Source organism: Chiloscyllium plagiosum, chromosome 7 (genome assembly GCF_004010195.1).
Source record: "Chiloscyllium plagiosum isolate BGI_BamShark_2017 chromosome 7, ASM401019v2, whole genome shotgun sequence".
In the NCBI taxonomy this organism is placed as follows: Eukaryota; Metazoa; Chordata; class Chondrichthyes; order Orectolobiformes; family Hemiscylliidae; genus Chiloscyllium; species Chiloscyllium plagiosum.
In genome coordinates, this window is record NC_057716.1 from 45,925,458 (window position 1) to 45,938,543 (window position 13,086).

The 13,086-nt window shown below is 43.4% G+C and overlaps 1 protein-coding gene and 1 long non-coding RNA gene across 2 annotated transcripts in view; one reads left to right on the forward strand and one right to left on the reverse strand.

Annotated features, from left to right (window-relative positions):
* Window positions 1–5,555: 5,555 nt before the first annotated feature.
* Window positions 5,556–13,086, reverse strand: part of LOC122551541 — a 16,021-nt gene continuing 8,490 nt past the window's right edge. The window contains exon 3 of the long non-coding RNA XR_006312133.1: window positions 5,556–5,566. This is a non-coding gene — a long non-coding RNA (uncharacterized LOC122551541). The remainder of the gene's footprint in view (window positions 5,567–13,086) is intronic.
* LOC122551540 (ATP synthase F(0) complex subunit C3, mitochondrial-like) overlaps window positions 6,576–13,086 on the forward strand; it is a 15,263-nt gene continuing 8,752 nt past the window's right edge. Inside the window, exons 1-2 of the mRNA XM_043693567.1 lie at window positions 6,576–6,832; window positions 10,905–10,982. Coding sequence (XP_043549502.1) covers window positions 6,794–6,832; window positions 10,905–10,982 — 117 coding nt within the window. The 5' untranslated portion in view covers window positions 6,576–6,793. The remainder of the gene's footprint in view (window positions 6,833–10,904; window positions 10,983–13,086) is intronic.

The following is a 13,086-nucleotide window of genomic DNA, read 5'->3' on the forward strand; positions in this document are numbered from 1 at the left end:
AGGGGGCATAGCTTTGAATTAAGGGGTGGTAGGTATAGGACAGATGTTAGGGGTAGATTCTTTACTCAGCGAGTCATGGGTTCATGGAATGCCCTGCCAGTAGCAGTGGTAGACTCTCCCTCTTTATGGGCATTTAAACGGGCATTGGATAGGCATATGGAGGATAGTGGGCTAGTGTAGGTTAGGTGGGCTTGGATCGGCGCAACATCGAGGGCCAAAGGGCCTGTACTGCGCTGTATTTTTCTATGTTCTATGTAAATAGTTAGTTTTTACTTTAAATAGTTCTTGGCCTCTCTAATTTTTACAGATTACTGCATGGGATAAGTCTTTTCTGTGTTGCTGATTTAAATTAAGCAGGGGGTTGGGGGGAAGGTTACCCATGTCGTAACAATGTATATGCTCCATTTCCTTGGACAATTGATAAATTTGGTTGCCTCATCCTTGTGATACAATATTGCATCACCCTTCAAAACTGCTTATTGTGGCAAAGTGTCTACATATAGCTGTTTGAGGTCACTGATTGATTCAGTTGTGGCTTGCCTGATAGTACCTATAATATAAAATTCATGCATTGTGACTATACAAGATCTGCACAAACTGGGAGTCCTGCCACTGCTGGACCATTGGTATCGATCAGGTAGAAGATTTGAGGAAACCACAAAGTATTATAAATTGGTACCACAGTCCTATTGTACCAATACATAGAATTGGTTATTTGTTTTACATTGAGACAATCTCGTGTAGATTGTACCATGAAGCAACACTTGCTGAGGTCCACTGCTTTCATGATGCATAATGGTAATATGTTGATCCTAACTCTGGTTGAATTTTAGCCTTTAGTATGTGTCAAACTAGTTTTCAGGAAATATGATGTTGCTAGTTGTAAAAGAAAAGCTGCTGATCGCCTTATACTATTGACATGATGTGTAGTTAACAATATGGAAAGCTAATCATCTTCTGAAATTTGCATTTCACTTCATTAAGGACGCACTTAATTCATTGGTGTGTTGTTTTTGTATGCATTATTGTGTTTCCGGCTGATATGCTATGAGGCAATTGAGATCCCAGAATGAAATCTGGCTTGATACATATTTTTCATAAATTTAGTTAACGTGGATTTCAATCACTGAAACATAATCACATAAAGCTGCAGAGTTCTTTAACAACAGGATGTTATGACAAATGCCAAAAACAAAATAAAAACTATCCAGGTCATACAGTATTATACAACAATAATATCATGAGCATGTCTTTTAAAGGCACACAGTATACTAGCTGTCAGATATAACAATAGTAATAAGTGTCATTGTATGTAACTCTGCATAATAGCTTTAATGGGAGAATTAGTGGAATGGTATCCTAAATAACAGCAGTTCATCTGGTGTAAGCAGACCCACAATATTGTCAGGGAGGTAGTTCCAGGATCTTGAATGAACAACAGTGAAGTAATATTTACAAGTCATAAGTTGAGTATCTTGAAGAGGAGCTCGCAGATGGTGGTGTTCCTACGTATGCCACCTTTTTCCTTCTAGATTGTTGTGGTCATAGGCTTGGAAAATGATGTCTAAGGAACTTACATGAATTTCTGCAGTGCGTCTTGTAGATGTTGCAAACTGCTGCTACTGAGCATTGATGGTAGTTGAAATGGAGTTTTATGTGAATGTAGTGCCATTCAAGTGGAATGCTTGATCCTGGTCTCAAGCTTCTTGAGTGCTGTTCAAACTGCACTTACCCAGACAACTGGGGGGTATTCTGACAGTGGCTTGTAGATGACTGGCAAGCTTAGATAGTTATATTTATAGTTCCTTGAAAGTAGTGTCACAGGTAAACAGGATGGTGAAGAAGACATTTGACACACTCACTTTTGTCAGCCAGTGCACGGAGTACAGGAGTTAGAATGTTGTGTATTGGCTGTACAAAACATTGGTAAGGCCACAATTGGAGTACTGTATATAATTCTGGTCGCCCTGCTATAGGAAGGATTTTACTAAACTGGAAAGAGTGCAAAAAGGACTTAAGAGGATGTTACCCAGACTTTTGGGGGGGGGTGGCGGGGTGTGGTTGAGTAATAAGGAGAAACTGGATAGGCTGGGACATTTTGCCCTAGGAATTTGAGGGGTGACTTTATAGAGATTTATAAAATCTTGGGGGGCATAGATAAGTTGAATATCCGAGATCTTTCCCCCAGGATAGGGGAGTCCAAAACTAGAGGGCATAGGTTTAAGGTGAGAGGGGAAAGATTTAAAAAGCAACGTTTTCACACAGAGGGTAGTTTGTATTTGGAACAAACTGCCAGAGGAAGTGACAGAGGTGAGTACAATTACAACATTTAAAATTACATTTAGACAGGTACATGGATAGGGTTTCATGCGATATGGCCCAAATGCAGGCAAATGGGACTAGTTCAATTTAGGAAACTTGACCAACATGGCTGAGTTGGGCTGAAGGGTCTGTTTCCATGCTATATGACTCCATGACTCTCATGTTGGGAGATATTCATTGTGTGGTGCAAATGTTGCTGACTCCTTGTCAGCTCAAACCTGGATAATTCTGATTTGTACCAGGCTTTACTGAATTTTGACATGGATTTCTTCAGTATTTGTGTTATTGTGAATATTGCCGAGCATTCACTGTTGAACTATCACCAGTGAACATTCCCACTTTCGACTTCATGATGAAGAGAAGGTGAATCAATGAAGTAGTTGAAGATGGTTGAGCCTGGGAAACTATCCTGAGGAATTCCTACAGAGATGTTTTGGAGCTGAAATGACTGACCTCCAACAATCACAACCATATTCCTTTGTCATTGAGTCAGACAGCATGGAAACAGACCCTTCGATCCAACCAGTCCATGCCGACTGTTTCCCAAATGGAACGAGTCCAACTTTCCTGGGTTTGGCCAATTTTCCTCTAAACATTACCTAGTCATGTATCTATCCAAATGTATTCAAAATGTTGTAACTGTACTTGCAGCTACCACTGCCTCTGGTAGTTCATTCCACGTACAAACACTGTGTGTAAAAGGTTGCCCCATGGGTCCCTTTAAAACTTACTCCTCTCGCCTTAAAAAATAAGCACCCTAGATTTGAACTCCCCACCCGAAGGAAAAGAACTTTGCGTTTCACATTATCTATATCCCTCATGATTTTTATAAAGTCACCCCTCAACCTCCCAAGCTCTAGTGGAAAAAATGTTCCAGTCTATCCAGCCTCTCCTTTTTATTCAAACCTTCTAATCCTAGGAACATCCTGTTAAATCTTTTCTGAACCTGCTCCAATTTAATAATATCGTTCCGAAAGCAGGGTGTTCAGGACTATATGCAATACTCCAAAAGTGGCCTCACCTATGACTTGTACAACCTCAACATCACATCCCATTTTCTATATTCAATGGTCTGAGAAACAAAGGCTAGATGCCTTCTTAACAATCCTGTCTACCTATGACAACTTTCAAAGAACTATATACCTGAAGCCCTAGGTCTCTGTTCCACACTACCCAGGACCCTACCATGAACTGTATGAGTCCTGCCCTTGTTTGTTTTACCAGAATGCAATACCTTGCATTTATCCAAATTAAACTCCATCTGTTTCCCCTCAGCCCACTGACCCAATTGATTAACATCTCTTTGTAATTTAGGTAACTTTCTTCACTGTCCACTATACCACTAATTTTGGGGTCATCTGCAAACTTACTAACCATGCCTCTTAAATTCTCATCCAAATTGTTTATATAAATGACAAAAGTGGACCCAGCAATCGATCCCTGCGGAACACTCCTAGTCACAGGCCTCTAGTTCAAACAAAACCCACCACCACCACCACATAAAGCAGGCAAAATCTCAAATTAACAGCCAAAAGATCTACCTTGGATTCCAGCATCTGCAGTTTTGTTTTGTCTCTAAAATATCACCTAACACCATACCATCCCTCTACATTTAAGTGTTAGATTAAATAATATGCAAAATTGCATATCGTGAATCCTGAACCTATAGCTTTCTGGCTCAGGCTGGTATTCTGATGAAATGAACCAAGGTAACGCCCAAGTCTATGTTAGTTAAGCATTTTGCGCACCATCTGTAATAACCCAGCTAAGTCAGATTGTTGACTGGAACAATTGTTGACTGGAATAAGCTATGAGTGGGACAGTAGTGGGATCAGTGGCAGGATTTAGCCCTCACAGTTCCAAATAACCCTGCAAACTACTGCTCCAATATGAAGCTGATGAAACAGTGCAAAATATTGCATTCCATGATGGGAATGCTTTCAACAGGTCTGGCAGCATCTGTGAAGGGAAATCAGAGTTAACGTTAGAATGTTCAGAGGAAGGTCACCTGACTCAAAACATTAATTCTGATTTCTCTGCACAGATATTGCCAGACCTGCTGAGCTTTTCCAGCAAGTTCTGTTTTTGTTTCTGATTTACAGAACTCGCAGTTCTTTTAGTTTTTATATGGTAATGCTTTCGGTAGCTTGAATCCCATCACCATGTTATCTCTGCAAACAGCTTATCTTTGGATTTTGACAATTGTGACCTATTTCAACCTAGAAAGTATTTTTTTTGGCAGAACCACAACACTCAGATTCCACTTCTACAGTGGAGATCATCGATGTAGGTTGCTCGGTTTAGTCTTTAAAGCGTAGTGCTGGGTTTACATGTCAGACATCCAAAACCTTTCAAACCACATCAGCCCATGGTATGAAATTATCTACTTTCTACTGTTACATTTATATTTAAGCAGAGGGAAGCACCATGGGTGCTTGAAGAGCAGCATATACTGTTAACTATTTGTGCTTCTTTTCCAACCCACAGGACGTGCTCATCCTGTCTTTTTTTGAAAATGATTGGAGTGCAACAAACAGGGCATGGCTTTGGAACCAAAGTGCAGTGGAAAAAGCAGATTGCAACTTCTTTTTTGTTAAAGAGAATTACAAACAAAACCGCTAATATTTATTTTAATTCAGGGATTTGGGAAGGAACCACGAGCTGGCAGTGGGCGCTGCCAGTGAACAAAGCTCGGTCCAACCCACCTCAGGCCTACCTTTCCCCTCAATCCCCGCAAAGCCTTCAGCCCAGTAACCGCCACAATCGGGATCTCTCTCTCTCACTCACTCACACACATAAATACACACACAAGTACATGGTTTTCAGCTCCATCACCCCGCACGACCACCGTTCACACAGATTGAGCTGCCCAGGGCAGACATAACTAACTCCTTTTGTCGAAAAGTGTAGTGCTGGAAAAGCACAGCCGGTCAGACAGCATCCGAGAAGCAGCAGAGTCAACGTTTTGGGCATAAGACCTTCATCAGGACTCCTATTGTTGCCTGGGAAGACTTCCCGATCTGCCTCCTGCCCCTGCTTCAGCCACACACACAAAGTGGTAGGTATGACTCCAAACAGTGTGGAGTCTTCCTTCGATTCCCATGGACTCTAATTTTACTCAGGCTTCTTGGTGCCACACTTTGTTAAATGTGGTCTTGATGTTATGGACATCTACTGTAATTTCACTGTTGAGTTCAACTTTTTTTGTCCATATTTAATTTAAAGTTATTAATAAGATCAGGAGCTAAGTGCTCCTTGTGTAACCTAAAATAAGTCTCAGTGAGCAGATCGTTGCTAGGCAAATGCTGCTTGATAACACTATTGACGACACTTTCCAGCATGTTGCTGATGATCAAGAGTAGACTTGAAAAGGCATAATCGGTTAGGTTAGATTTGCCCTCCCTTTTGCATACAGGAAATTCCTGGACATTTTTCACATTGTCAATTAGATGCCAACGCAGGTCACCAGTAATACTGCTGGAGTGTTGTCAGGGTGCATACCTTTTTGCAGTATCCAGCTGTTTCTTGATATCACATGGATCAAATGGAATTTGAATGAGATGGTGGGCACCTGCAGGGGACACTCAGACGGTGGCATTTAAAAATTTTTTTTTACACAAGGTGCACGAGTCTTTATTCAAATTTCCACCACCAGGAAGAAAGGAAACACCAGAGTGGCCAGTGACAAGCAGTGCCCTTTACATCAAAGGGCAATACTGTGTGATCAAACAGTGAAGGGCAGGGCAGGGATTAAATCAAAATAGAGTTGGAGGGGGAAATAATGCACTCCACTTCTTGCGGCACCCACCTCTCCCTGAACAACTCCAGGGTATTGGTGGAGACCGCGTGCTCCTTTTCCAGAGACACCCAGGCTCTAATGTAACCGCGGAAGAGGGGCAGGCAGTCAGCCCTAACGGCCCGCTGCCTGGACCTATTTATGGCCACTTTGGCCAGGCCCAGGAGCAGACCACGGTGGCATTTCTGGCTGAAGAGGATAGTTAAGGATTATCAATGCAGGCCTTGCCATTTATTGCGCGTCTCCTATGAAAAAAAGGGAGTTAAAAATACATTCTGAACATTCAGGGGAAAAAATGGTTTGCACAGACATATACTGTTGCAACTCTTGGGTGATATCCATACGAGGGGGAGTAGAGGAAGAGACCATGCTGTTAATATGAAGGGTTTCTGTAACAGTGCTCCAGGCGGATGGTTGGGTGCACTCACACGCATGCGCACTCACTGCCTGATTGCGGTGGCTGGAAGGGGAAGGAGAGAGAGACCGAGAGCCGGGTCGGAGCGGACCGACTGCTGTTCAGAAAACACTGGCCTTTCCGCTCTCTACCCACAGCCGCACGTTGCTCGCCGTGCACCGACACTAGGTGGACATCCCGCCGCCCGAACCGTCAGCCTGTGCTTGTTCAAGGGGGAAAGAGACCGTGCGTCGGTTGTTTGACCTTCTCCCGCCGCTGCCATGTTGACCGCCGCGAGACTGGCCCCGGCCGCAGCTGCGGTAAGTGACCGTCAGAAAGTGACCCTCCCTGCTCCGAGCAGGAGTGCGGCCCGCTCGCTCCAGCTCCAGCTGCAGCTCCATCCGGGAAGAGACTCCGAACGGGATGTGCTGCTCCCTGTCGTCCTAGGCCCAAGGACTTGTGATTCTCACTTTGCTTCCCTGGGTGGCTGCGGTCAAATGTCTGTTGAAAGTGTTTGTAAGAGATCCTGCGATGGGGTAGTTGCCATGACCGAGGCGTTGAGACGTGGTCGTTGGTAATTAATGTATTTGGAAGAATTCCGCGTGAATAGTCGTGTATCTGATTTACACAGACTTGTCATCTGACTGTCTCTGTCCGCACCAACGATTGTGCAAGCTCACATGAACTCCAGAGCCTAGTAATTAATGTACTGTTCACACCCCGGGCCCTTGGGTTTCTCTGCGAAATCCAGGGGCGGCTGATTAAGGTTTGCCCTTATTTGACTTTGATCTCGAGGAGTTTTGCAGTTACCGTAGTTAAATGCGACCAATCTGCTCCTGAAATATCACCGCTGGGCGGAATCTCGTGCCTTCCTTTTTGTAAAGTTCCGATGGCCGAGAACATTTAATTAGGCGGGGGAATTGCGAATGGAAATCCCGCCTCAAGGCTGACAGAGTCTATGATGAGGAGGCCTCTGGATCGACCTCCCGTCATCCTGTTGAGTTATTGGCTTGTGTTTGTTGCAACAGTGTAGACAGTGTTGCGGGTTGGGACAATACAGAAATCTCGGCGTAATTGTGTGCGAGGGAAGTACCTTTCAATGAGAAGTTCCTGTTGGGACTAAAACTCTTCAGAAAAGGGTTGTGCTGTATGGAATGAGTTACCAGAAGAAGTGATAGAGGTTGGTCTATAACCAGGTAAAAACAATGACTGCAGCTGCTGGAAACCAGATTCTGGATTAGTGGTGCTGGAAAAGCACAGCACTTCAGGTACATAACCTGCATTGACAAGGCATCTGGAAGGGTATATGAATAGGAAGGGTTTAGAGGGATATGGGCCAAATGCTGGCAAATGGGACGAGATTAGGTTAAGCTATCTGGTCGGCACGGACGAGTTGGACCAAAGGGTCTAAAGACCAATGAAGTCAGAATGTGAAGGTTTATGATTCACAGTTACCAAGGAAAAGATAGAGAGTTACAACTTAACTCTTCGGCAACAATTAAAGTGAACTCTGCTTCACTGTTGAACCCATGTCCCACCCAATCAAACTCCTGCGAACATGATGCCCAGACCTGAAATCCCGGCATCTCAACCTGGCCTGTCAAACCTCCCTCCTTGGCGTAACACAACTCAACCCGACCAGATACCCCCAATAATATGACCTCATCTAATGCCCCTCCTGATCCGACCCTAAGTAGTCATCACTTACCTAACATTACATTTACACCTTCACATTAACTTTCAAATTGTCAACTGGATGTTGAAATGTATTGCCATGTTCAGTGCTGTATAAGGGGGTGTAGTTTTAATGATAATCACTGCTAGATTCGGGATTTCTGGACAGGTTCATAGGTGGAAGCTCCTGTCCAATAATCTCTAATGCAGAAGTCAATAAAAGTTAAGTGGGTATTTATTAATTTGAGCAGGGTCAGAAATTCTGGGCCATTATTGGTTTTACTTGAACCAGCTTTTCAGGTAGTCCATTATCATAAATCTCTCATTTTTGCTTTTGATGTTTTGGCAATTATCTTAAATCTCTGATTGCTGATTCTTCTGCCACTGGAAGCAATTTTTCTTTGTTTACTTTATTCGTTTTTCAAACTGTTGATTTTGAACACCCAAATAAATCTTCCCTTCGCCTCCCAAACTAATTCAGATTCTCCAGGCAACTGAAGTTCAAATACCATTCGCGTAAATCTCTGAACCCTCTCCTTTTCTAAAAAATTGGATTTGTCCAGAATTGGAACAAGACTCCATAGGGGACAAACCAGTGAGTTTTAAAAGCTTGGCACAATTTTATTTATATTCTGTGCCAGTTTATAAAGCAGGATCTTGTTTTCTTAGAGTCGTAGTGATGTACAGCAGGGAAACAGACCCTTCGGTCCAACTTGTCCATTCAGATATGATATTCTAAATAAATCTAGTACCATTTGCCAGCACTTGGCTAATATCTCCCTAAACCCCTCCTATTCATATACCCATTCAGATGCCTTTTAAGTGTTGTATTTGTAGCAGCCTCCACCAGTTCCTCTGGCAGTTCATTCCATGTATGCACCACCCTCTGCATGAAATAGTTGCCACAAGATCCCTTTTTAAATCTTTTCCCTCTCATGTTAAGCCTAGCCGTCTAGTTTTGCACTTCCCTACCCTGGGGACAAGACTTTGTCTATTTACCTTAGTTATGCCCTTCATGACGTTGTGAATCTCTATAAGGTCGACCCTCGGTCTCCAACGCTCCAGGGAAACAGCCCCAGCCTAATCAGCCTCTCCCTATAGCTCAAATCCTCCCAACTATGCCAACAATGTTGTAAATCTTTTCTGAACATTTCAAGTTTCAAAAACATCCTTCCTGTTGCAGGGAGACCAGAATTCCCTGCTGTATTCCAAAAGTAGCCTCACCAGTGTCCTGCACAGCCGCAACATGAGCTCCCAACTCCTGTACTCAGTGCACTGACTAATATAAGCAAGTGTACCAAACACCACCTTCACTGTCCAATCAACCTGTGACTCTACTTTCAAGGAACTATGAACCTGCATTCCAAAGTCTGTTTGTTCAACAGGACCTTACCATTAAGTGTATGAGTCCTGCCTGATTTGCCTTTCCAAAATGTAGCACCTCCCATTTATCTAAATTAAACGCCATCTACCACTCATTGGTTCATCTGATCAAGATCCCATTATACTCTGAGGTAACCTCCTTCGCTGTCCACTACACCTCCAATTTTGGTGTCATCTGCAAACTTACTAACCATACCTCCTATGTTCAAATACAAACCATATAAATGATGTAAAGCAGTGGACCCAGCACTGATTCCTTATGGCACACTGCTGGTCAAAGGCCTCCAGTCTGAAAAGCAACTCTCCAACACCATCATCCTCTGTCTGCTACTTTCAAGCCAGTTCTATATCCAGATGCGTAGTTCTCCTGTATTCCATGTGATGTAGCCTTGCAAACCAGTCTACCATGAGGAACCTTGTCAAACATCTTACTGAAGTTCATTTAGATCATGTCCAAAGTTCTACCTTCATCAATCCTCTTCGTTAATTCTTCAAAAACTTAATCAAATTAGTGAGACATGATTTCCCATGCACAAAGCCATGTTGACTATTCCTTGCCTTTCTAAACATACAAATTCTGTCCCTCAGGATTCCCTCCAATAACTTACCCACAACCTCTTTTAACAGCCTTCTTGACTAAGCCTCAGAGTTTTCTGTAGGTACAACCTTTTTCCAGGTATCTCTATTCCTGCACCTCATGAAATTCGAACCGTTTGGTTTATGTTTACTTTCCTTATTCTTCCTACCAAAATAACACACTTCTCTGCCATAAAGCACATCTACCAATTCACCTATATCCTGAGATCCAGTAAAACTGGAGATGGAATAAAGCAATCCCTTGTTTACTACAAAAAGTTAACTAGTATTTTACATATTTTTGAATTTCACCACCCACGGAAACTTTGTAATTATGCCCTGTACAGTATACTCAAATCCAGGCCATGAATATATGCCAAAATGAGCTGCATGCCTAATTCCAACCACTATGCAATTCCTTCCAGTTGAAAGCAACTGTTTATCACTATTCTACTTTTTGTTTTAAAACTGATTTTGTACCCAGATTGTCATTACCTTTTTAAACCTGTAGGCTTCGATTTTACTAACCAGCCTTTTACATGGTGCTTTATCAAATATCTTTTAGCAATCTATATCTACAACGTGAACTGCACCATCTTCTTCAACTTCCTCTGTTACTTACGCAAATCTATGCTTGCTGTCAGTTATTAACCTATATGTTTTCAAGTATGTAAAATGCACCTGTTATCTTAAGAGACCATGTAAAGATTTTAGACAAAAGTATGCGGATAGGTGATTTTCTTTTTTTTTCTTAACTAGGTTCGCTATAGATCTGGAGCTCTTTGTAGACCTCTTTCCGTGTCAGTAATGTTGACATCAGAGGCTCGGTTTGGAAAAGTAAGTATAAATGTTTTTAAAAATGTGATCAAAAGTTCAAGTGGGCATGCAAGCGGTTAGATATCCAAGAGTGATCAAAGTACTGTCTGAGGCCAGAGAAAGTTGTTGGCAGTCTTGCTATTCTATTTGACTGTGCTTTCATCCTCTCCACCTTTACCGTCGTCTTCCATCTCTTCAACATTATTTGTCTCTGCCTTACCTTAGCTCATCTGCTGTTAAAACCCTGGTAAATGTCCTTTATACTTCTAGAATGGGTTATTGCAATGCTTTTGTGTTGGCCCCCTACTTTGTACTCTGCTTAAATTTGAGTTCAACTAATATTCTACTGCTTGGGATGGCAGAGTGGCTCAGTGGTTAGCACTGCTGCCTCACAGCACCAGGCACCCAGGTTTGATTCCTGCCTTGGGCAACTGTCTGTCTGGAGTTTGCACATTCTCCCTGTGTCTGCGTGGGTTTCCTCTGGGTGCTCCGGTTTCCTCCCACAATCAAAAGATGTGCAGGTTAGATGAATTGGCCATGCTAAATTGCCCATAGTGTTACATGGATTCGTTTGGGTAAATATAGGGTAGGGGAATGGATCTGGGTGGGTTACTGTTTGGAGAGTCGGTGTGGACATGTTGGGCCAAATGACCTGTTTCCATACTGTAGGGAATCTAATCATGCTCAAATTCTCACTAGCTTTAGTTCAGTCATCTCTCCTATGTACAATGCCGTAGTGGGAGCCAACGTTAGCCAATATCTTTTATCAGGGAAAAGGTGAGGACAATACGTGCAGGAGTAGGCCATTCTGCCCTTCGAGCCTGCACCACCATTCAATATGATCATAGCTGATCATCCTTAATCAGTATCCTGTTCCTGCCTTATCTCCATAACCCTTGATTCCACTATCCTTGAGAGCTCTATCCAACTCTTTTCTTAAATGAAGCCAGAGACTGGGCCTTCACTGCCTTCTGGGGCAGAGCATTCCACACAGCCACCACTCTCTGGGTGAAGAAGTTTCTCCTCATCTCTGTCCTAAATGGTCTACCCCGTATTTTTAAGCTGTGTCCTCTGGTTCAGCACTTACCCATCAGCGGAAACATGTTTCGTGCCTCCAGAGTGTCCAATCCTTTAAAAATCTTATATGTCCCAATCAGATCCCCTCTGTCTTCTAAACTCAAGGGTATACAAACCCAGTCGCTCCAGTCTTTCAGTGTAAGGTAGTCCCGCCATTCCAGGAATTGACCTCGTGAACCTACGCTGCATTCCCTCAATAGCCAGAATGTCTTTCCTCAAATTTGGAGACCAGAACTGCACACAGTACTCCAGGTGTGGTCTCACCAGGGCCCTGTACAGCTGCAGAAGAACCTCTTTGCTTCTATACTCAATCCCTCTTGTTATGAAGGCCAGTATGCTATTAGCCTTCTTCACTACCTGCTGTACCTACATGGTTACCTTCATTGACTGGTGTACAAGAACACCCAGATCTCTTTGTACTGCCCCTTTACCTAAATTGATTCCACTTAGGTGGTAATCTGACTTCCTGTACTTGCCACCAAAGTGGATAAGGATCCATTTATCCACGTGAAAGTGCATCTGCCATGCATCTGAGCACTCACCTAACTTGTCCAGGTCACCCTGTAATCTCCTAACATCCTCATCACATTTCACCCTGCCACCCAGCTGATGAAATTTGCGAATGTTATTGCTAATACCATCTTGTATATCCTGAAGATAGATTGTAAAAAGCTGCGGTCCCAGTACTGACCCGTGCGGTACCCCACTGGGCAGTGCCTGGCATTCCGAAATGGAGGGGTGGAGGAGTGTGGAAGGATGAGAGAATGCAGGCTGCAGCCCTATGAAGCAGGGGGAGGGCTTGCAGTTGGCCTGTGTGGGGATGTGGGAGACTACAGGAGCCTGGTGGGCAAGGGCTGGCTGAAAGGCAGCTGGAGGAACGGAGGGAGGGAAGCACGCACAGAGGAGGAAGAGCAAAGAGAAAAGAGAAAAAAAAGCCAAAGGGGATAAAGAGAAAGAGCAAGAAAGAAAATGTGGCTGGCCAGCACGCCTTGAAGTAGGCAGAAAAGGCAGGGGCCAGCGCCTACGGCCATACTAGTCCGAAAACGCC